Source organism: Pygocentrus nattereri, chromosome 25 (assembly GCF_015220715.1).
Source record: "Pygocentrus nattereri isolate fPygNat1 chromosome 25, fPygNat1.pri, whole genome shotgun sequence".
Classification (NCBI taxonomy): Eukaryota; Metazoa; Chordata; class Actinopteri; order Characiformes; family Serrasalmidae; genus Pygocentrus; species Pygocentrus nattereri.
The window spans coordinates 17,730,553-17,755,520 of NC_051235.1; the positions used below are offsets into that span (position 1 = coordinate 17,730,553).

The 24,968-nt window shown below is 39.3% G+C and overlaps 2 protein-coding genes across 5 annotated transcripts in view; one reads left to right on the forward strand and one right to left on the reverse strand.

Annotated features, from left to right (window-relative positions):
• Nucleotides 1-24,968, forward strand: part of cep89 (centrosomal protein 89) — a 187,553-nt gene that overhangs the window by 102,188 nt on the left and 60,397 nt on the right. The window lies entirely within an intron of this gene.
• The window catches only part of zgc:165481 (uncharacterized protein LOC100073327 homolog), a 39,170-nt gene continuing 27,522 nt past the window's right edge, over nt 13,321-24,968 (reverse strand). The window contains exon 2 of the mRNA XM_017706199.2: nt 13,321-14,934. Coding sequence (XP_017561688.1) covers nt 14,012-14,920 — 909 coding nt within the window. The 5' untranslated portion in view covers nt 14,921-14,934 and the 3' untranslated portion in view covers nt 13,321-14,011. The remainder of the gene's footprint in view (nt 14,935-24,968) is intronic.

Here is a 24,968-nt window from a genome sequence, read left to right on the forward strand (position 1 = left end):
GATCAAAGCCTTTGGGACGTCTAGCTGCTGAAGTTACAAGCGAGAAAAGAGAAATCAAAGCTGCAAAAACAAAATCACAGTTGGAACTTGGAATGTACAAACTATGAATCATGGCAAGCTGGAAATAGTGAAGATGGCAATGGATCCTCAACACGTCAAAATACGTGGAATCAGCGAGCCAAAATGAACTGGATTAGAACACATTCGATCAGGGGAACACTCCGTCTCCTACTTGGGTCCCTAACAGCAAAGAGGAAATGGAATGGCTTTCAACAAGGTGGTTATTGGATGCAATGCTGTGAATGATGGACTGATGTCAATTGGATTTTATGCACAGCCATTCAAGATTACAGTCACCCAGGTTTATACCTCACCAATGAATGCTAGTGATGAACAAATTAAAAAGCTTTATGATCAAACTGATCATGAAATTGAAATTGACAAGCTGAAATTGACAAGACCTCCAAAATAAGACATACTGCTTGTCACTGGAGAGGGGAATGCTAAGGTCAGAAACAAGTAGGAGGGAAATACAGTTGGACAACGTTGTGCTGGAAACAGGACTGAAGCTGTCCAACCCACACTTCTCATTCAAAGCCCAGATAAACAAACTGAAAGAGTCTTATTTTAGCCATGATATTGTGACAAAACGTACCTACTTTGTGTTCACGAGAAGGCCGGCCTCGCAGTCTCCACTTTAATTCATTCAGTGTTCTTTTGGGTTGAGCTCAGGTCTCTGCAGTCCAGTCAAGTTCTTCCACACCAAACTCTCTCATCCATGTCTTTATGGACCTTGCTTTGTGCACTGGTGTGCAGTCATCCAAATCACTGAACTCGGGTGCACACTCTTCCCACAAAGTTGGGGGCATGAAATTGTCCAAAATCTCTTGCTCTGTTGAAGCATTGAGTTCCTTTCACTGGAGCTAAGCAGCTGAGCCCAACTCCGGAAAAACAGCCCCACACCATAATCTCCCCTCTACCAAACTTTACACTTGGCACAATGCAGTCAGACAAGTACCATTCTCCTGGCAACCGCCAAACTCAGCCTCATCCATCGGATTGCCAGACGGAAAAACGTGATTTGTCACTCCAGAGAACGTGTCTCCACTGCTCTAGAGTCCAGTGGCGGCACTGTACACCTCTGCATTCAATGCTTTGCATAGCGCTTGGTGATATAAGGCTTGGATGCAGCTGCTGGTCCATGGAAATTCATTCCATGAAGCTCTCTACACTGTTCTTGAGCTAATTTGAAGGCCACATGAAGTTTGGAGGTCTGTAGTGATTGACTGCAGAAAGTTGGAGACCTTACCGTACTATGCACCTCAGCATCCGCTGACCCCGCTCTGTCATTTTACGTGGCCTTTCTCTTCATGGCTGAGTTGCTGTTGTTCCAGATCGCTTCCACTTTGTTGTAATACCACTGACAGTTGACTGTGGAATATTTAGTAGTGAGGAAATTTCACGACTGGACTTATTGCACAGGTGGAATCCTATCATGGTACCACACTGGAATTCACTGAGCTCCTGAGAGCGACCCATTCTTTCACAAATGTTTGTAGAAGCAGTCTGCAGGCCTAGGTGCTTGGTTTTATACACATGTGGGCATGGAAGTGATTGGTGCACCCGAGTTCAGTGATTTGGATGGGAGAGTGAAAACTTTTAGCAATATAGTGTAGAAGCATTTTCAGTAGTGGTCTCAGACTATTGGACCCCACTGTACATTGGCTTGAAACAGGCTGGAGTAGATCTTTAAGAAGATTCCCAGCTGTAATAATCTATTGTGGCTTACATTGTTAAACATGCCATGGTAACACTTTCACTACCCCCTAACGTCCAAAAATGGATGAGTCAAACCAGATATGAGCCAAATGACTTGCCCAAGCACTGTGCCATGCCACTACAGTCACTTTGACTGGACTACATGTCAAAACCTTTGAGCAGATTTCTCACATTTCCCTACTGGAGCTCCATCTCACGCACTAAAATCTGATAACTGCTGCTGAGAGCCTTACATCCTCTGAAAAGCCCTTAGAGCACACTTGTTAAGATACACACTCACTTTGTGTTAATCACACTCTTAAGCGAAATGACTTAACCACACACAAACATCACACACCAACGTACTGCTGCAGCCCTTAAAGCTACACGCACTGCCAGTGCTAATTAAGGTTTCAGGCTTGGCTTGGCAGTGCCAGGAGAGAGGTTTGATTGAGGCTGCAGGGTGTTTGTATGTGTTTGTGTGAGGATTAGAGATATCTTGGCTCGCCAGAGTCTTTTTAGGAATGAAAGAAGAAAAAGTGGAAAGAGAGGGAGAGAGAGAGAGAGAGAGAGAGAGAGAGAGATGGATTCCTCTATATGATGTGTGGAGAAAGTGCCCACCAGGAGAAAGAAAATTGCGTCTAAATTATTCAGCTGTCATTAAAATTCATGCAGCACATTTGCCTAAAACGGCAGAAAAAAAGATGTTGAATATTTGATTGCGTGTATAAATACAGCCTAAATGGGATTTTGTGAAGATGAAGGTTGCCTTTAGATGAAGCGGCACATTGGTCTCACTTATTTGCTGAACTATATATAGCAAGAAGTTGGAGTGTGATGACGAATCGGGGCTTGAGGTGAGTGAACTTGAAACAACGATGCAACTAATTGTTGGCTTGGCTGTTCTTGTGGTTTGATATTCCTGCACTGCTATATTATAGATAGCCAGGGCGCTACTGGAACATGTTTTTGTTTATGAGCTGTAGAGATGTTATGGTTTAAAAGATTCCCAGTATGGTAACTGAGCCAAAAATGTCATGGTTTCATGGTATACCCATATTATGAAACTGTTAAATAAACACATCAGAAGGTGGTAAAAATTCATGAAACATGCAGAAAACATATATTGGAGATTTTAATAAGCCACAGACCCTCAAAGTTTTATTACACATTTCTAAGAATAACTAATAATTAGTTTGCACTGAAGTCCCTGTAGTTACTGAATGATACGCTTTAGTGTGTAATAACCCTGGGATTTTAAATGGTTAACAGTAAATTGCCTAGGAGCCTAAACAGCTACATATAGTGTTTTAATATTTTAATTATTTTTGTATTTATTGCCTTTATCACTTCTTCCCTTTATTTTGAGAGACCTACTTTTAGATTTTCAGTGAGCTCCGTGTTAATATTTAGTTTCAGACTTCTGTCTATTTTCTTTTCTCAGTAATGACTTCTTGACAGCCACACATCCTTTCAGACTCATAGTGTTGAGTTGTCTTCTCACCTGTGGATTTTTGATTCAAGAGCAAGAGTGAAGGTTTATCTATCCTCTCTCAAAGATGAAAGCTTTGAGTATCTGATGGTGAACATTTTGGTGGTCTAACAGGTCTGGCATGCTTGTCAGGAGTCACATTTTCTCTGTACCTTTGCCTGTTTTTTCCACTTGTTTTCCTTTTTCCTAATCTTTTCAGAAAGTTGAGAAAATAGAAATATGAATACAGTTGCACTGCAAACATTTAATGGCCAAATTACTTTTTAAGCAAAAAGGAGTTAACCACTACATCAGACTATTTTTAAAAATAACAATTTATTTATTAATTTTATTAATAGAAAAAAATGTGCTCTGACAGACAAAAGTTACACCCTACTAAGTTAGAACCCAGTAATATCCCTTAGATGTCACAGCTTTCAAACATTTTAACCAGCTTGCACACTTTCTAAACCTGTTTATGGAATTTTCACCCACTCGTCCTTGCAGAGCAGTTACAGCTCTGTGATATTCTAGGGCAGTCTAAGATCCACCCACACACTTTCAAATATTGTTCAGGTCAGAGGACTGTGCGGGCTATTCCCAAAGCTTAATTTTCAGTTTCTTGAAGTACTTCATAGTGGATTTGGCAGTATATTTTGAATCATGATCTTGTTGTAACTGAGGATATTATCGGTCGGTGGTAGGAGCACTTTGGAGGACTCCTTAATCCGGGAGACATGCCTCCCTCACAGGAGTCAGGGCTGGAGGCCTCTGGTGTGTCAAGCTCCATTTCCCTGGTGGAGGTCACTGAGGTAGTTGGCAAGCTCTTTAGTGGCAAGGCACTGGGGGTGGATGAGATTCGTCCGGAGATGCTTAAGGCTCTGGATATTGTGGGGCTGTCATGGCTGACGCGCCTCTGCAATATTGCATGGACCTCAGGAACAGTACCCTTGGACTGACAGACTGGGGTGGTGGTCCCCCATTTTTAAAAAAGGGGACCGGAGGGTGTGTGCCAACTATCGGGGTATCAAACTGCTCAGCCTCCCTGGGAAAGTCTATACCAAGGTGCTGAAAAGGAGACTCCGACCGATAGTTGAACCTCAGATTGAGAAGGAACAATGCGGATTCCGTCCTGGCTGTGGAACAATGGACCAGCTTTCCTCTCACGGATTGTTGAGGGGGCATGGGAGTTTGCCAACCCAATCTACATGTGTTTTGTGGATTTGCAGAAGGCTTACGACTGTCTTCCCTGAGATATCTTGTTGGAGGTCCTCCGGGCGTATGGGGTACCGGGCCTACTACTCCAGGCCATTCAATCTCTTTACTCCCAGAGTGAGAGCTGTGTTTGTATACTCAGCATTAAGTCAGACCCTTTCGGTGTTATTGTTGGGCACCGGCAGGGTTGTGCCCTGTCTCCATTCCTGTTCGTAATATTCATGGACAGGGTGTCAAGGCATAGCCAAGGAGGGCATTATGTGTAGAAGCTGGAGGGTGGCATCTCTGCTATTTGCAGATGATGTTGTTCTTTTGGCTGAATCACGTGGATGCCTCCAGCACTCACTGGAGCGGTTTGCAGCTGAGTGTGAAGTGGTTGGTATGCGGATCAGCACCTCCAAATCTGAGTCCATGGTCTTAGCCTGGAAAAGGATGGCATGCCCACTCCAGGTAAGGGGAAAAGACTTGCCCCAGGTGGAGGAGTATAAGTATCTCAGGGTCTTGTTTATGAGTGATGGGAAGAGGGATCGTGAGATTGGCCGCAGGCTGGGACAGGAGGCAGCAGTAATGCGGTCACTATATCGGACTGTAGTGGTGAAGAGGGAGCTGAGCCATAAGGCAAAGCTCTCTGTTTACCGGTCGGTCTATAATCCCGTCCCTCACCTATGGTCATGAGCTGTGGGTAATGACCGAAAGAATCAGATCATGAATACAATCGGCGGAAATGAGCTTTCTTCGCAGGGTGGCGGGCTACACTCTATTTGATAGGATGAGGAGCTCTGCCATACTCCTCCGCATTGAGAGGAGCCAGCTGAGGTGGTTCAGGCATCTGATTTGGATTCCCCTGGATGCCTCCCAGTGGAGGTGTACCAGGCACGGCCTACCGGGATAAGACCCCAGGGTCGTCCCAGGACCCGCTGGACGGATTACATCTCCAAGTTGGCCTGGTAGCGGCTTGGGGTCCCTAGGAATGAGCTGGAGGACGTTGCGGGGGACAGTGACATCTGGGATTCTCTGCGCTCTCAACTGCTACCGCAACCCTATCTGGATTAAGCGGTTAATGACGATAATGATGATGACTATGATCTTGTTGTAAAAGCCAGCCTCTTTTCATCTTCAGTTTCTTGACTGAGTCACTTTTGCTTTCAGAATTTGCTGATATTTAGTGGAATCCATTCTTCCCTATACCTGTGCAATATTTCCTGTGCCACTGGCTGCCGCACAACCTCAAAGGCTGATAAGTGCTCAACAGTTTGCAAGATGTTTTCATCAAATACGGCTTCTTTTCTTCAAACATACCATTGGTGATTGTGACCAAAGAGTTCCATTTTTGCAGACTTTGACTTTTGTGATTTTTATGCTGCGAGGAGAAACTGCTGAAGAATCCCCCTTCCAGCAGCAGTACACGGTCTTTTATTCAGCCAGCCTAGAATTTTTAATCGTTGTTTATTTTTATTGCCAGAACTGAGATCTGCAGCGATTTCCTCAAGATATTTGAATCAAGTGTTTACTCTGGTTTTACAAAACGCTGGATTCTACAGCAGGAAACTGATCTGATTTGGAGGTCAGCTCTTTGATTTTCACTTGTTGCTCCATAAAATTCAATAGTTTGAAAAGCTGTAAATTAAACTTTAAGGTAACTTGCCAGATTTAAATGCTGAAGCGAGCTTACATTAACTACCAGTTCTGAAATATGAACAGAAAGCATGGTCTTGTGAGTAGTAAGGTTGGTTTATTTTTTGCTTGTACAATTTCTTTTTTTAATAGGTTTTCAGATGATGAGTGCAAAATGTAAAGTATAAATTATCATTGTTTGAGACAATCAGCTCCACTTAGTTTTTTTTCTAAAGTTACTCGCTTTTGAATTTGTAGTGCTGTTAAAGTTTCCTTTTGATGACTCATTTATACAGATTGTGTTTGTGCAAATGTTGCCTCACAATAGAATGGTGCACAACTGTGTCAGCTAAACCTACATCCTTTGCTGTCATATGGCAGTTTTGCTTTGCATTTGTGGCTAACTTGAGCAGTTCTATCTGAGAGACCTTGGTCTTTTAGATTTTGCCTACTATTTTATAATGTTTTAATATAAAGTAACACTTGCCAAAAGTATTATTTAAAAAAAAATAGTTTGCTGTGGAAGTTGTTTTTGTCTTTTCACTTCAAAAATAAACAAAATATGTCAATTGGCCAGAGGTACCCACACTTGCATACAGCTGTAACCTGTACTTAATTGCTGATTTGACTGAAAATAAAAAAACTTTTTCACAAAGCTATATTACTATCAGCTTTAACCATGAACATTAGTTTGGAATAATTTATTTACCTTTTGAATAGGATATTTTCTTTATGTTTTGAAGGACAAGACACTTTTGTACATCCCTGTATATAAATTAACAAAAAAAAAAAACCTTAAAAAAAATAAAAGGAGCAGAAAGACTTTAGCCCCTGCTACATTTAGATTGAAGTGTAAGCTTCAGTTATCTAATGTTCTTCTGAGACATTTTTAGGCCACTCTGTTGTTTAATAGCTCTCATGGGTCAGTAATAACCCCAATGAGCTATTTGTTTTGTCATATATCTGTTGTTTCACATTTCTCACCCTAAAATTGAATAACACATGGCAGAAATTACATCATTTGTAGTTTCTACTGACTGAAGAACTTTCAAATTAGCCATAATTGACCTACCCATTCAAAACTCTCTTCATTCTTAGCAACTACTGTGAGATTGGACAGGCTTTAAGGTCAGAGCATTCCAACAGGACACACACAAACAAACATAATGTCTGATTGGTGTGCCATACTTGTGTTTGACGTTTAGGAGAATCTAGAGTGTTTTCTCTCCATTGCCTCTGGTTTATTTGGTTTGTCAGTTCTTTCTCTGGACATTTTAAGGACCACTGCAGACATGCAGCATATAACTGTTGGTTCTTGTTTGGCTTTTTGGTATACTCTGGCCTTTATAGAAAATTGGCAAAAATTAGTTGAATCTAATGAGAAATTGTTGCAGCAATTAAGTATTTGTTAGAATGCTTGAATTATTTGACGACAGCTACAGTTGATACATAGAAGTTCCTTCCATGCTAACGTTAATTTGATTGCATGACAAAGCAACTATATCCAATCTAACACTGTAAACTGCCACACGCATACAAAAGTAAACATTATTTGAAATTAATAACATGCTCTAAATGTAGGCAAATTGTTAAAACCTCAGTTGAATACTTCAGTTCCCTACTATTTCACGTGCTGTAAAACATGTCCAACTTAACAGCAGTTGCTACAAAAGAATCAGAGCATGGATGGATCAGGTGGCAAGGCACCTCCGGTTGATATCAGCTCATTTAACAGTAGGCCTATTTGACATGTGTAAGATGTAATTCAGGTGTACAGCATGCTGATTGTACTGTCAGCTGACTTAATTATTAAATTAACATCAGAAAACCATCACAGTTGCTCATAGATTCATGTCTGAGTTCGAATCCGGGGCAATGTGAGTCAGTTTGATTGAACCTCTGTGTGTGTGTGTGGCAGCAGTGAATTCTTTGTGAGCCCGCTGGCTGTCGCATACACTGCAGTCCCCATGATGAATAGCATTCATTCCAGCTCAGAGCAGAGGGCTATTTTCCTACAGGCAATTGGGTGTGAGGACAGTGTGTGGAAAAGCCACATTGTTATTGGAGGTTTAACTGTCATTGCTGCCCTTTGGAGAGGTGAGTTTTGGAAAAGGGTGTTAGAATCAGGGTTAAACAATACTTTGGTGAAAAAGCCATTTAAATCATTGTCCTCTTACCCCAGATGTAGTCGAGCTTAGACATCTAGTTAGCTAAGACACGTTTGTTTCTTCAGTCTGTGCTAATGTAATGTTAATGTAGCTAGTGATGAAAGACTATCAAGTAGCAAATTGCATGCCTGAATCATTACTAGTATCTACATAAAATCAGCTTAAGTACATTGCATAGCTAGAAACAGTAGTAGCAGCCAGGGTTGGGTAGTAATGCAAGACATGTAACAGCATTACATAATCACAATACAAAAATATATCTTTATTCTGATACACTTAGAGAAAAAAGAAAATAACCAGATTTCAGGTAGATTAGAAAAACAGGGCAGTTACCAGCAGGAAGTCATTCAAATGCAAATTAGTTGCCTTTTGATGAAATTCAGAGTTTTACTGATAAATATGTCACATGAATGGAGTAGATTTGAAAAGATTTTAATTTGGGCAAGAAGATGAAGAGGGAGGTCCTGCCTGCAGTAGATACTTCTGAAGAAGCTCCCTCCCAGCAGCAGTTCATGATCTTTTATTCAGCCAGTATAGAATTTTTAGTTTATTATATTTATTTTTATTGTCAGAACTGAGATCTGCAGTGTGTTCCTGAAGATATTTGAATCAAGTGTTTACTCTGGATTTACATAATGCTGGATTCTACAGCAGCAAATTGATCTGATCTGGAGGTCAGCTCTCTGAGTTTCTCTTGTTGCTCCATAAAATTCAATAGTTTAAACAGCTGTAAATGAAACTTTAAGGTAACTTGGCAGATTTAAATGCTGAAGTGAGCTAACATTAACTATCAGTTCTGAAATATGAACAGAAAGCATGGTCTCGTGAGTGGTAAGGTTAGTTTTATTTTTGCTTGTATGATTTCTTTCTTTAATAGGTTTTCAGATGATGAGTGCAAAATGTTAAAAAGTGTAAATTATCTTTGCTTGACACAATCAGCTCCCACTTAGGTTTTTTTTAAAGTCACTCCCTTTTAAAGTTGTAGTGCTTGTTGACTTCCATGAACTCCTGAAACCACCAGAAGCTGAAAAACTGTCTACAATTTACAATCAGTAAAGTCCAAGCACAAAGCATCAATATGAAGCCTTATGAATCAGTACAGGCCTTTGAGCACATAGAACACAAATAATGGCCAGTTATGATATTTCAGAATGGCCTCTGTTTATAATCATTGTTAATGAGGGGCTTCAAAAGATTTCTACAACATTAATCAGCTAAGGCAATAGGGGAAAGTCCCAGGAGAACAGAGTAGTGTTTCACTATACTGCATTTGATTCAGTGCACCGGATCATCCAAATCAATTACTTATGGTTTTCCTGTGTTTAGTCTCAGAGCTTTTAGTCGCAATGTACCAAATTGTATTGGTTTTGTTTGCCTATTTCCTGGAAAGCTTAAACAAATTACACTCAACAAATTTGTCATCTTTATGTTGGAAATATTTCCTTACAGTGATCTACTTATATTTGTCTTAATGTGAGACCAGTGACCATTTGTGTGAGTCAATATTTAAGTGATATTTAAGGTTTCATATACCTGTGCAGATTTAATATTTGTCTTTTGTCTTGTCTTTATTTCATTATAGAAGTTTAAAAAGAATCCAAAAGAGACAGAAAATAATCAGATTACTTTAATTTTAGTAATCGTTTGGATTAGTTTGCACTTACAGGTGAACAGTAATCTGCAACAGAAATAATTTTTAAAAGAACCCTCCCAATCCTGGCAGTGGCCATAAAGCCTACATTTTGCCTGTCCTTTTGGCCTTTTTTATAAATAAAAGTATATCAAACAGAGTCTGAAAACACATAAGCAAGCTTAAGATTACATGTATGTTTGGATTGGCTGGTTGACTTAATTTGGAGTAATTTGTACATTTGTTTATGTGACTCTTGCTTTAAAGACAACGAGAATCAGAAATTACAGTGTGTTTTCCTTCTATACCTTGATGTATGTCTATGTGACAATGTAAAGCTTGTAACAATAGATTAACCCTTTGGGGTGCTATATATAACCCTTGTCAAAAAGGTTCTGTATAGAACCATATAAAATATGTCCCCTATCAATCTAAAGACCCCTTTAGTTCTTTGAGTATTCATGGTCCTATACAGTACCATTTTCTTTACTAAAGAACCCTTGAAGAACCATGTTTTTTAAATGTGTAGAGGAGGATCAAAAGTAAACTGTAAAAAATGGAACTGGGCAGAAATTCATTTGAAGAGGTTTTTAAGGTTTGAATTGTTATAAAATATTTTTGTGTATCTAAAGATTTTGCTTTGTATTGTTCACTTTCAAGGTATTTATTACATTTATTACATTTGTTTATAAAACTAGCTAAATTGTTACCACATGATGTAATTTTACAGCTTGAGTGAACTAACCATTTTTAGCTAATTAAATTGTACATTGTTTTGCATAAGAGTTCCTGTATTTCAATGTGAGTTGCATTTTTTTTCTCATTTCTCCAATAAAGGGAGAAAGACATAGTGGCTCATAATGGAGCTGAAAGCTGACTGCAGGAGTGTTAGACACTCAAATTCCTGTTCCACTCATCCACCGTATAATCTTTCTTGGTTTTCTGCTGCATTATTTGTTTTGCACAGTTGCGTAATGACAGTTTAAAGTGGAGGTTTAATTATTTATTGATCCTCTTACCTGCAAAAAAAGTCACTCCGCTGTCACCCCATAATTAGAAGTTGTGAAGACTCTCTCACTCTTTATAGATTCAGAATACACATTTGAATGTCGAAAAATCCTTCATAGTAATTCTCTGTGAGATAGCTGGCACACCATTAGAATTCAGAAGCCTTCCTGAGAGCTGTCGAGGTGGCAAGTATTAGACTTAGATCTCTTCTTCACATGCAAAAACCCATCTCAAATAGGGTGAAATTTATTGGAATATTTACGATCCCAAGTTTGCAGTTTTGGCTTTTCTGAAAGGAGGTTGCAGATGCACTTAAGGGCATGTGAATGAGTTGAATTTAGAACCTCCTCTTAAAAAAAACTCCTCGAATTCCTCATTTGTCATTGGACTGCATATATAACATTCAGTGCGACTATGTACTGAAGCCACATCAAGGCACGTGTTGTGCTGCACCTGCCTAAAGTTAGTAACCCCGGAGAAATGAAAGTGTTATTCTTTTGGTAAATGTTCAGCAGGTGTTTGAAGCATAGGCCTCTGTTTAGTGCTGTGTCTGCTGCCATTGTTAAACGAAGCCTCCTAACATGTTTTTGAGACAGTACCCCCTCATTCATTCCCCCCAAATGCATATGTATGAGGGAGAGAAACAGTTTTTTTGTTGTTGTTGCTTTTTTCTATGTACATTATGTGTTAGTCATTTAGATTTGTACATCAGTTTTGTACATAACACACTGACAGAATGCGTCCTATCTGTGTCTGAAATTGGTGAAAAAGGCTTAGTACAGTTAGTAGTGGGTGGTATAACCTGGTATAATTAAAATTTCAGATGTTTCTCTGTATCGTCACTTGTAGTAATAATTATACATATTTAGAGTTGCACTATTTAAGATTTGGGGATTTGGAGACCTCTCTGGTGAAAACATGTAACCACACACAATGTACAGGGGAACATTTTGTATCGTAGGCTGTGCTGCAGTCGCCTTCAGATGAATCTGGCACCACATGGATGCCATATTTTAGTAAAACATACTTTTTGTTCTCTTAGTAATGTCACTTCTTTCAATTTTAACAATAAATACATATCGCAGTTTTTAAAAAAAATTGAAGTGAAATATTTTTATAGTAAAATAGTAAAAACAGAACTGAACAATATGTCAAAAATTCTTTCTAAACCTAAGTACAGAGGGGCTTCTCTAGACCTGTCAAAATTGTGCTAAATGTTGTCCAAATTTTTCGAGTCATTTATGGGTGTCAGGCACTGCTGGAATTCAGTAAATATTTATTTATGCTTTTGGCACCAAAAGGTTGGCTTCTTGTGAAGTCCAGACATCGGGATTGCATTGTTGTCTGATGCAGCTGACCAAGTGAGATGGCACTTCAGGTAGTGTGGGAGGAAAAAGAAGTAGGACAAGTGGTCTAGTGTCCATGCAAGTCTAAAGGAAAACCCCAATAAACCAGTCCTTCCTTTAACGTTGTGGCATCCCGCCACTGGCCAAGCTGTGGCTGCAGGGGCACAGGAGGCTTGGCCACGCAAAAGGACATGATGAAGAGGCTCTTGTAAATGGCTGTGCTCATAGTAGGAGAGACAATTATTGTAGGTAAGTTGTTGTTGTTGTTGTTGTTGTTGTTGTTGTTGTTGTTAGTTTAAGACGTGCAGCGTTTGGACTACTTCAGACCACAACTGACTAAACAGTAGGAGGTGATCGAGAGACTGCTTTGTGGCTTAGCCTAAACAGGCTAATGTTAGCATGCTGTTCACTCTCTGTAAGTTGTGCTGTCTGCTTGCTTTTGGCATCCCAGTATAACAGTTATGACTCATACTTTATGAGGGATTTCTGTGAGTATACCAGATGAACTGATACTGAAACACTAAAGTTGGTAGTGGTCAGTTTTCTGGATGAACCAGTATACTGCCCGCTGCTAAATGAGTGTTTTCCCTGACAACTAATCAGCTCATTAACAACTTCTTGAAAAATTTTCTAGCCCTTCCCCTCTTTACTCATGATGTGGTCTGATGCTGTCTACCCTGAAAGCATCCCTGTGCATCTCATCTACTCTGAGAGCATTCCTCATGTACTGTATTCCATGCATGTCTTTGCTATTCCATTGTGAGTTCCTCCAGTGGTCATCATCGTCAGCTATGATAGATGGAACAGCATTTCATGTTGTGTCATTTCATTCCATTTTGCTGTCACTGGAGACGGGAGAGAGCGAGAGACAGAGAGAAGATGAAAAAGAGCAAAAGCACATTGTGCGTAGTATTGACTTCCTCTTAAATGTCAGCATATTGTTTTGTCCTGAGGGTTCCGGTTGGCTACTTCAGCTTAGCTGTGACCTCATTTACAGATACGTCATGTAGTGAAGCTGTGAAGGACTCAGCATGCTGAAAATAGGTGTCTGTGTATTCGTGCATGCCATGGGATTATATAGATGCCAGTTAATAGAGTCCACACAACATCTTAAAGCAAATATCCAGTTTATTTTAGCATCTCTCTTTTCCACATGGATGACTGTCTCACCCACAGCATGTGCTCTTAATGTCTTCTAACAATCACAACCAATGTTTGTCACTTCTGTCAGAATGATCAACAAGGCTCATCGTTTTATGACTTGCCGTTCAGTACATCACCCATGAAGTAAGCGAATCACAGTATTTTGACATCATCCTAAACAGCCTATTAGCTCTTCATGGCTACATACACTGAGACACACTCCTCCAGACAGTCAAGAAAAATTCAAACTTAAAAACATTTAAACATTTATTCCATGTAAAATGCATGTTCATGATTGTTAATGCTTGCTTTAGAGTTTTTTTCTCCAGAGTGGACATTGATTCAGTCGGCTCCTCAATTCTTCTACTGGGCATTCTAAAAGCCAGCTGCCAACTACAGAATGTTGAACATTGCTAGCCATGTTTTGAGGCTTTCATTTGCTACTAACAGGCATCTGCACTAGGTAATCTTCCTCTTCGTCAACTGACGTTTCACTGTTAGATGGTAGACATTACATTTTGTCTGTTGGGGAGTGAAATCGTTCTGAACCAGGTAGCTTAGCGTAATAGCCCTCAGCATGTTCGAAAAAGTGTCATTGGTGTCATTGCTTGTCTGTCACCACCTCCTTATTTGCACTGTCGAGTTGTGTCATATCCAGTCAGCTTCTACCGGAGCAATCACACATGCCCTGGCACAGGCACTGGCAGAAGCCATATACAAGACAGACAGTGAGACTGGAGGGCACAAGGCTAACACACACAATGCCCAGCGTCACTCTCTGGATCACCAGCAAGTAGATGCCCAAGGGCAAGGAGCCAAAATAGAAGAACCCCAGAAGCCACACAAGGATCCGGGGTACATGATTGCAGAACTTTGACAAGGCATCCTGGTCCATGGCCCCACTGTTTGAGGCTACAGATACAGAGTCCAGACTGTGGTCTCCATAGTAATCAGAGCTACCGTTGCGGCTGGGTGAACGCTGCACATCCCGTTGGACCTCCATGATTGTGATAACCAGGCAGTTGGAGGAGTCATGGGATGGGCTGTCACTAGAGGACAGGCTCTTGGGTGTCAGTACTACCTCTTTGCTGTGGTCGGAACTCCAGGACTTATCCCGAACCACCAGGCATGACATGATGTTTGAGTCATCTGGGAGTCCAGACACCTCATACTCGCTGACCTGCGTCTCGTGGCGGCAGAAGGGACAGCAGATGCATGCAGAACCGTCCCCCATGTCCAAGATCTTGGTAAGGCAGCGAGCACATACACGGTGCAGGCAGTCCAGGATCTTGGGCTTGCGGTTGTGGATGTTGTAGCGCTGGTAGCAGATCTTGCATTCCAGCTCATCACTAGCATTAGTGGCAGCACTAACATTAGCACTAACATTAGCACTAACATTAGTTAGTGCATTAGTGCTGAGGTTTAATGTTGCATTAGTGTTGGGATTAGGGCTGCCACCAACACTAGGGTTGGGGGTAGAGTTGAGATTTGCATTTGCAGTGGGGCTAGCATTAGCACTGTTAGCATTAGCAGGCCTCTCCTCTGGTTCAGCCTGAGCACAGCTCATCTTGGCCTCATACTCTGCAAAACAGAAAAAATGTTAGGGTAGAGGTTTGTCATCTAGATGAACAGTAGTTTGAAACAGTAAATTTATTTGATTAGTTCTTTCTCTTGTCCCATGTAGAATGCCTTCTGTATATATGAAGCTTAGTGCTAAATCAATCTTACAAATCAATCATACTGACCTCAACAGGTTAGGACCACATGGGTTCTGAACATGACACAAGAATTTCCACTGTAAAGATTAGACATGCAGAAAGTATTGAAAGGTCAGTACTTTTCCAATTTGGAAATCGAATACACTAACCTTCAATGCTTAAATTGCTCTGTAAACTGTAATTTAAATAAGCTACCACCACACTGCAAAATAAAGAAGGAAAAGGAAAGAGTAAAAAGTCTGACAGCAGGGATACCTGACAAAACTTGTTAATTTACATTAAAAGTACATTTTCTCAATGATGGTAAAATTTCTTAGAAGCACTGCCTATTACTGTAATTCACCTAGTTCAACTAGCTCAATATTCTGTACAGTATTTTGTCATAAACATAATAAGAAGCATTAAAATAAATATAAATGTCTGTGAAATAAATGTTATGTTTTTGTGAACTTAAAATTAAATTAAATTCACAACAGCAGTGTTAAAATGCAAAATATGTGTGGCTTATTTACATACAATTTCCAATTTTCAAAATACAGGTACTAAAATATTTTTATTGTGAAAACACTTGAAATCAATGACGAGATCTAACAGTATCAAATAGACATCCAGTGTTCATTTGGTGTTCAGGCAGTGATGTGTGTTGCTTTTTTTTATTATTTTTTTTACATTTTTATTTTTTTTTTACATTTGGTATTGGTATTAAGTTAAGTGATACTTTTTTAATCCCACATTGAAATCAAAGCTGGTATCGTGACAACCTTAGTAGGCTACATCTAAGCATTCTGCTAGGATGGCTGTGCAATGTTACAGTGCTAATTCTCTGTATGTAAAACTAAAATGGATGTTTGTTGCAATACATCATCACTGTCTAGAAAAAGCCTCCAGTTGTCCAGTTTTTCTATTTTGAGCCTTTTTTCATAATATGAATTTGGAAGCCACAAATACAAGGATGTTTTCTTTCTGTGAATCTTGGTGAAGTTTATTCAGGATTTACCCTTTTGTCATTATTATTTTTATAGAAGAACAGCAAGGCCAGAACCTCGTCAATGGTGCACAAATATTTATGATTGTTCCCATTGTTCATGTTCGAGCTCTAACAGGGAATGCAGGGAATCAAAGGCTTAATTAGTCTGCTTTGTTAATCGCTGTTTGCTAAATTTATTGTGAGCAGAAACTGAATGGAGGCTTGGGGTTTTGTGCTGTTGTTTTTCAGCGTCTCTCTTGTTTGTCTTGTTTGTTTGTTTTTTTATTGTTTCAGAGGGACGTTTATACCAAAGGAAGAAACACAATTGTGAGCGAAATAAAATGCAACAACCCTGTAGGCAAATAGCAACCCTGTTCCAGCCTCACCCCCAAAAACTCTTCTCCATTATTAATAACCAGAGCACGGTCGCATAATTGTATTTCTACAAGCAATTTGTTTGGCTTTTCCCAGTGAAGTAACACGGCGTGCAAACACTGTTGATTGAATTATAACAGAGGACAGCTTTGCGGCTGTTGGACTTTATGCAGCCTTGTAAAAATCAACCCTGCTGCGACTTATGTCAGACCATTGAATCAGGCTTTGTTAGGTCTATAGCGGTGTTAAAGTGGCGCTCGTACCAAAATAAAGCATTTAGTCATTCATATGTGCTACATATGTGATAAACAGGCCTAATCGCAGAATACAGCATTTCCACAATAGTCCTGAGATGGAGATTTTCTGGTTTACAGACTAAGAAAACTCTCTTCTGATCTTGCAGGTGGGAGGTAGTTTTGAATAACTACAAGCCTTTTTTAGTAAATGTATATGGGGGTTAGAATTTTTTCCCCTAGCTGGCTAATGCAGAAGTAAACCAGATAGCTAATGTAGCTTCCAGGAAGCCAAACATATCTTTCTTTCTTCTCCTGTAAAGTCACCATTTTGGAGATATGAGGTTATGTTCGTTTGTTGTGGTTGGTATAGTGTAGTGATGATCACCTCTGCCTTCTACACCGTAGACTGGGGTTCAATCCCCCACCAGGGCAAGCACCCTACACTATACCAACAAGAGTTCTTGGGCAAGACTCCTAACACCACCTTGGCCTACCGGTGTAAAATAATCAAATTGTTAGTCGCTCTGGATAAGATAATGCCATAAATGTAAATGTTCCGACAGCAGCAAAATGCTAGTTTTAAGTCAGAATTCCCCTTTACAAACAGGCAAACAAGCATTTGGTTTATGGTTTAATACTTCTCCATGTTTCTCCATGCTTAACTGTTATCTGAAGGATTGATTAACACTTTAAAGACTGGTTTCCTAACCCTAACCCCAGATTAAGCCTAAGCCTAAACTAAGAAGTAATTTCTACTGGCTCTACAATTTAGTGTGAGGCTAGGCAATCAGATCAAATTTACCATCGTGCCACAAGTTTGAGTTTTTAATAAAATGTCCATGGTAGAAATAAGATATGAGCATCACTGTTGAGTCATTTTTATTGTTTTATGCTGTTGGAAAACACCTGCTGGCCTTTACATTGTCTTAGCATTTCATGATGAATGTACCTATATAAATAGTTCAAAACCTCTTGGAATGGCGTGCCTTTACATTAACATGCATTAAAAATGTTCCCTTCTGCTATAAAGTTACCATTTTGGATTTTTAAAAAGTATTTATTATTATTATTTATGTATTTCTTATTATTTTATTTTAGCAGAGATATATAGAAGGCAGAAAGTACATGAAACATTCTCGTACATGCACACTGTTCATCCCTTTTCTTCAACTCAAACATATTTTGCTAAAAGAAGAAGAAACAAGGGCTCAAAGCTAAGGATTCTGGATTATGTTTTCTGTCTCAAAAACGACTTGGTTTCCCTTTGTTTGTCTGTAATAAGGGGTGGCTAGGCAGCTTGCGTTTTCCTTCCTAGAGAAAAAGGAAAGAAGTGCCATGACAGAGAAACAGATGAACAGCATGACCTGAAATAATCAACATGAAAAACAAACCTCTGGAGAAAACTGAGTAGAGCATTTGTTAGCTTTAAGCTTTCTGACAGTTTAGATGAATGCATGTCTAAACTACCTGCAGGAGCTTCACAACACTTAGAGGAGAGAGGAGTGGTGCGATGATAACAGGTATGATTAATGCAATAATAATGAGTGATGTGAGTGGCACTGATGCCACTGTATTAACCTCTGAACTATGTAAATTAGTGCTGCACTACACTCAACAACATTCTGTGCATGACGCGCACCCTGACAAAGCACACAAATGGCACACACACGCCTGACTTCCCCCACCTGAGTGCTCAGCAGTCTACTCTGCAAAAGGAGATGATACCTTTTTTTTGTTTTTATTTATTTATTTTTACATTGTTCGTTCATGACATTGCAATTATTAAATTCAGTCCATTGTGTCACGTCATTGAAAAGACAAAATTCTTGTTTCCCCTAATCTTTCACCAAAATGTGGTGACATTGCCCTCCTTCAGTCTGGTTTGGCTACGTCATTGTATACCAGGGGTGGGGGAAACGTGTGTTCTCCAGTAAGAAGATCTCATGCTTTCCTTGGCCTAACTTCTGGTACAAAACTGTCATATTACCCCTCCTACTCCTTTGCCTCCTGTACTACCCAGATTTCATCCCCATCCTCTAGTGGAGGTGCTGGAGGTCCTTCAGGATTAACAGTAGACAAGTGTCAGGGTGCTGTTTACAATGGGTGTCGTCACAAAGCAGCTTTAAAGAAAATCTGGGTCCAAGCCCCAGATGAGTAATCCAACAGTAACAGTGGGAAGAAAGGAAGAGAGGAAGAGGAAGAATCTTGAGAGGAACCAACACTCAAGAGGGCAACCCATCATCCTCTGTTGGACACTGGATAGCAAAACAGTAATAGGTATTTAGATTAACCAATGATAACCGGTGACTGCTGTTAGAAGCCTATTAGAGGCACAAATGAGAAATAGATCCATGAAAGCCATGTACTGCTGTTAAAGGCATGTCAAAGTGAAAATGATACTTAAATCCATGAACACCAGTGGTTACTTTTAGAAGCCTATTATGACCTTCTTACTATGCACACTAGATAGGTGGACATTGTCTATTGATTCAGTAACACAGATGGCTGAGGTGATCAAACATAAATAAATATGTCTAGACTTGTGTTTTCTAGCACTGTATGGCATATTGTAAAAATGGACAAGCGTATGTAACATAGCTAAACATAGCTACTATTTTGTAGCTAGGCAATGTATTAGAAGTGAATTGTCCATTTTTACAAATTACATTGTCATACAATGTCAGAAAACACATAAGCAAAGTTTGAGATTACTTAACACCTCAATGACTGCATTTACATGCGCTTAATAATCGATGACTGCAGAAAATCAGATTTTGACACTAATACGATCAACAAGTTTACATGCAGTTGAATAGTCAGATAACGGGGAAACTCTGGGTCTACAAGAGTCAGTGCGACGGAAAACATGAACATGCATTATCTTGAAGATGAACAATGTTTAAATCCTTTATTTCGTGTTTGGTTTCAGTGCCGTTTTGTTGCCATCTCATGGCAGCGCTGCTGGTACCGCCGTCTGTTGTTGCGCATGCACAGACTGAGAAATCCAAAAGAAATCAGAGAACGAGTGTACATGCACTGGAAAATCCAGCTCTTTATCAGATTTCATAATCAGATTTCTAGATCAGCGTATGGTATTTACATGACATTTAGAAAAATTGGTTAACTTCAGAAAATAGTGTGTGACAGTTTTGACATGCAGTGCACATTGCTAATTGGTGGGATATAGGCTTACCTGTTAGCTACATTAGCCTCGTACCACTAGTGCAAAAGTAGAGAAGAAACCTCAAGACACCAAACACATCTTGGCTGATTGTGTGTCGTTTTGTTCTAGTGCATAAATAAAACCTATATAGAGCTTTTCTACTGTACTGTGAAAAAAATGAGTTTTCCCTCCAGGTCACAGTACAGCATGTTCACGTTTGTGCAAAACATTGCACCAGCTCATGGAATAATTAAGGGTTGCTGGTGTGTAAATGACAGTGCTTTGTTCCTGACCCTGTGATTATGAGGTTATGACAGGTTTCTTATGGCTGCTACTGCGAAAGCTTCAGTCCCAACATGCCAGCCACTGCCTAAGAGAAAACTTTCCACTCAGTTGGATAGTAATAACAGCTCTGTAATGCAGTGGTGACCAATGATTTGCAACAAGTGGAGTTGGTTCAATTGATTGTGGTAGGTTCAGTAGCGAGCCGTGACTGTTAGAGCTAGGCCTTCAGATGGCGCATAAATATCAAACGTCTGCCATAAAAATTGAAGAAAAAAACTGGTACTGCCCTGAAGTATGTTAGTGCTAAGCTAACACAATGCAGTACATTTGTTTCGAAGTTCTAGTTTAAACACACTTAAAACGTAATGAACTAGCAGTAGTATTTCAGGATTGACAAGCATGTTTGTTTATTCTACTGTATATAGTACAGAAATGTCATTTTAGTTCATATCATTTTTAGAAAGCTAAGAAGGTCTGGAGCTTTCCCTTCTGAGTAGGTTAGCTTACATCTTGTCAAGGATCAACATGCCAAACTGTTGTTTTTTTGTTTCCTAGAATGAAAGTAGATGCCAAATATTATCAAGGAGAATATGAGAGGGCATGGAAAGACTGTGACATGAAGGTTACTTGAAATTTCTTAACAAGATTCTTTAAAACAGATATATTCAAGACATGCATGGCCAGTATAATCCTACAAAAAAGATGAATCTATGCATGCGCCTCAGTCAGTGCCATCGCTGCATGATGAGAAAATCAGTTTTCCCCACCGGGCTGATGGAAGGTTGAGTAACAGATATGTACAAAATAATAGCAATGCGTTTAAAACAGCTGAGAAAAAGCTCAATCCTTATAATAGCATTAATTTCCATATGCACAAAGGCCCTGGGAGCACTGCATGTTCAATTTCAAATGAAAACATGAACAAAATATCATTTTTTAAAACTGAAAATGAAAGGTATAATAGGCTGTTCAAAACAATAGAAGTGTCTACATTCTCATTTACAAACTCATATATACATACAGTGGAATCTGCTTTACATCTATGTGGCATGGAGTCAACTAACATCTGACAACTGTGAACAGATATTCCAGCCCAAGCTGACTGGACTACATTACAAAGTTATTCTGCATTTTTGGGTTTTCCATGAAATACAGAATTTTTGAGGTCACTCCATAAATTCTCAATCGGATTGAGGTCTGGGAATTGGGCTGGCCACTTCATAACATCAATCTTGTTGGTCTGGAACCAGGATGTTGCCCACTTGCTGGTGTGCTTGGGGTCCTACTGAAACACCCATTTCCAGGGCATTTCTTCTTCAGCATAAGGCAACATGACCTCTTCCAGTATTTTGATATATTCATACTGGTCCATGGTGCCTGGTATGCGATAAATGGGCCTGACTCCAAAGTACATCCCCAAACCATTATGCTTGCACCTCCATGTTTTACAGTCTTCAGTGTATTGTGGCTTGAATTCAGTGTTTATGAGTTGTCTCACAAACTGTCTGTGGCCTTTAGACCCAATAAGAACAGTCTTGCTCTCATCTGTCCATAGAATGTTGTGCCACTTCTCTTTAGGCCAGTCAATGTGTTCTTTGGCAAACTGTAACCTTTTAAACCTTTTAAGTCTTTTTTTCAGCAATGGTACTTTACAAGGGTTTCTTGCAAATAGGTTGGGTTCATATAGGCGTCTTCTGATTGTTGCAGTACTCACAGGTAACTGAAGATCTTCTTTGATTTCCCTGGAGCTGATCATTGGATGCTTCTTTGCCATTCTTGTTAGTCTATGAGCCAGTTATTTTCTGCACTTCTTTATATGGTTTCCTCTCTACAATCAACTTCTTTATCAAAGTTCTTTCTCCTTCGGTCTGGAACGACTCATTTTGTACTCATTGAAGAAGGACTAAAACCAGCAGGTACAACATTTGCTGCCCTCCTTCTTTAAATATAGGCCATAATTGACACCTGTTTCTTCACAGACTGAATGACCTCACTAATTGAACTCCACACTACTTTGAACACGCCCCTTTCATTAAATGAGTCAGTTACACCCAATTAGACGTGCATGTCATGAGTGTTGATTCTGTTGGTTGCCCATTACTCTGCTACACCTAGTCATTAATTTTTTCCCATGTTGTTTTATATTTTTTTGCCAAAATCAGTAAACACATTAGTGATTTTATGTTGCTATTATTTTGCACATAACTGTATGTGACAGGTGAAGCTGAGGGAACACGAGACAGTGGGAATAAGTAAAGGAGAAAAGGAGAAAATTAAATTGTCACTGATAAAATGAGGGGCAAAAGAGTTCTGAAATGCTGCAGGCTTTCCAAGAACAAGAGGGATGGATTCCCATTTTCCAGCAAATGGGATCCATTTTCAGCCTGACAGGTTTGGTAAGGAAGTAAGCATTCACTTCAGTATATTAGAAAGGCTCCCGAAGTCCAGACACTTATTCTGCAACCCCAAGTGAGAGAGCCTTGACTAAGGTTTCAAATAAACAAGGGATCTTTGTGGTCAGATATTGGGAGTGCGATGGGAAACAAAAAGAGTTGATATTGAAAAAAGAAGGGATCAAACAAGAGAAAGAGAGAGATTTCTCTTGTGAGTAGTGAGGAAAGTTACTAAGCTCACTAAGCTATGAGCTATGATTTTTAGAGTTAAGGCCTTCTCAAGGGGATTTTGGCTGTCTGCTGGTGTTCCTCTCCTAAGGGAGTGTAAAGTTGAAGTAAAGTCTGGGAAAAATATCTTATTAACTTTGAATTCTTGTCAACCATCAGCCTCTGGACTGCTGGGTGTAGATTCTTGCAGTAGATTTCAGAGTTGTACCTTGTAAATACAGAAAAGACGTCCTTAAAATGTGATGCTTATATTCTGAAGATCTTCACGGTAACACACTTGCAAAATGCTAACTCCTAAAAAACGTTGCTGCCTTGGGTCTATTAATTACCTATTCCAAATATTATGTTACCTACACGTCAAGGATACAAAAGAAAAACTGAAAAATACTGGGAACAGTTTTATTTAGTATAGATGTTTAATAAATTCTACAATAATAATGCATAATTTGAAGTTTTACTTACTTATCTGGGTGCATTTTTACAGACTTTGAATAGGTGTCCATATTCCAAATATTCGTACTCAAAGTCACTCTTAGAAACAATAATATTTGAAGTGTTTTTTTTCTGATGGCATAGATATGCTTCTGATTAATTAGGGTTTCGGTACACTTTTACACAGGTGTATATTCAGTAGAGATCTTGTCAAAGTAAACACTCACTTTCTGTAGCATTCTACCCCTACTCATTTAGTATGATAGTTTGCTCAAATGTGATCATCTTGTTGGTGTAGTATTTTCAGAGCAGCTTCTGCGCTATACTAATGATGTGTAGAGGAGACTCTTCTTTGATAGATTGATGTTTGTGCTGTCAAGTTTTAAACGTGCTGTCAGCTATTACACTTAGTGTAAAACAGGTTTAATTAGAAAAGAAAGAGAAAAAAAAGCTGATATTCCCATTTGAAGCAATAACGTGACAGCTGAGGTGGCGGCAGTATGGCAGTACTCTGATAAGGATTGCTTTACTTATATATTTGAGATGATTCATCAGACTTGTTTGCATGGTATACCAGCTTCTTATTGCAAAATTTGCGCTGAGCACTTTTCTTATTAAGTTGCCCACATTTGATTTTAAGTAATGTTTTCCGTATATTAACATGACCTGTTCTATCTAAAGGCCATTGCTAATAAAATATATTTTAGGCTACACTTTTTCTGGCTTAAAAAACAAAGCTTAAGAATACTTAATATGGAAACGAATACCAATGTAATGAGTACTTGAGTATTCTGATTATTCGGGCAAGCCCTGAGAAAAGATTTTAGAGATGCATATCGCATTGGTCTTATCATTGTTAGCCTCAGCATCTTATGCTCCACCCACAGAAATGCATGGATTGTCTGATGTTCATTGTTGGCTAAAATGTTCAGATTCAAAATTTTGAGTCTATGGGTTGGCTGTATTTTGATTCAGACCAAAATTTCAGATCTAAGCCCATTGACTGTGGCAGAAGGCCTGAAACAGTCATGATCTATAGGCCAGTGCTATGGATTTGAGTATGTCAAAAATGGCCGCAAACGATTAAAAAAAAAAACAATGGCAACTGTTGATTTTTATGAAAATTGATATTTATAGATAGTGAGATTTTGGATTTCATACCACCTCATTAATGCATCAATGGCTATTTGGTGCATAAAATTAGTATTAGTCCAAATCTGGAATAAGATATATAACAACTGGGTGACTAGTCTTAGTGTTGCTCAGTCTTATTGTTCATTAGGAGGAAATTCTGAAGTTATTTAACAATGTTGTTTTTTTTTGTTTTTGTTTAGTTTTTGTGCTGCTAATGTAAGAAACAGAATAAGAATGACCTGCCATAAGCATAAGTGCAGTTATCATACACTCTTAAATTGAACTCCATTCCATCTGTCTGGACCTCCATTGCATATAAAATTGAATGTGTGTGAAGTCCCTGCAACAGAACGAGCCAGCCTATTTTAATGCTTAAAATGAAAAGTGTATGCTATATAAAGCCCTGTTCATTCATATATAGATGATGGTTATGAATTCTCTATGACAGGTTAGGTGTACAGAGAGAGCCTTACTGGCACTTGCGGCCGCCCTGGCATGGAGCTGAATTAATATTTCAGAATTTGTGGACTGTTCCCTCGAGCCTGAGCTCCAAGGCCTTCTACATCAGTCTTGAGGTCAGAAACCTAAACCAGGACCTTTTGGCATTGGCGAGAAGAAGCCTAACCTCCAAAAAACCTGAGCTCTAATATGTTCTGCATCAGTTTTAAGAACCAAAACTCAATA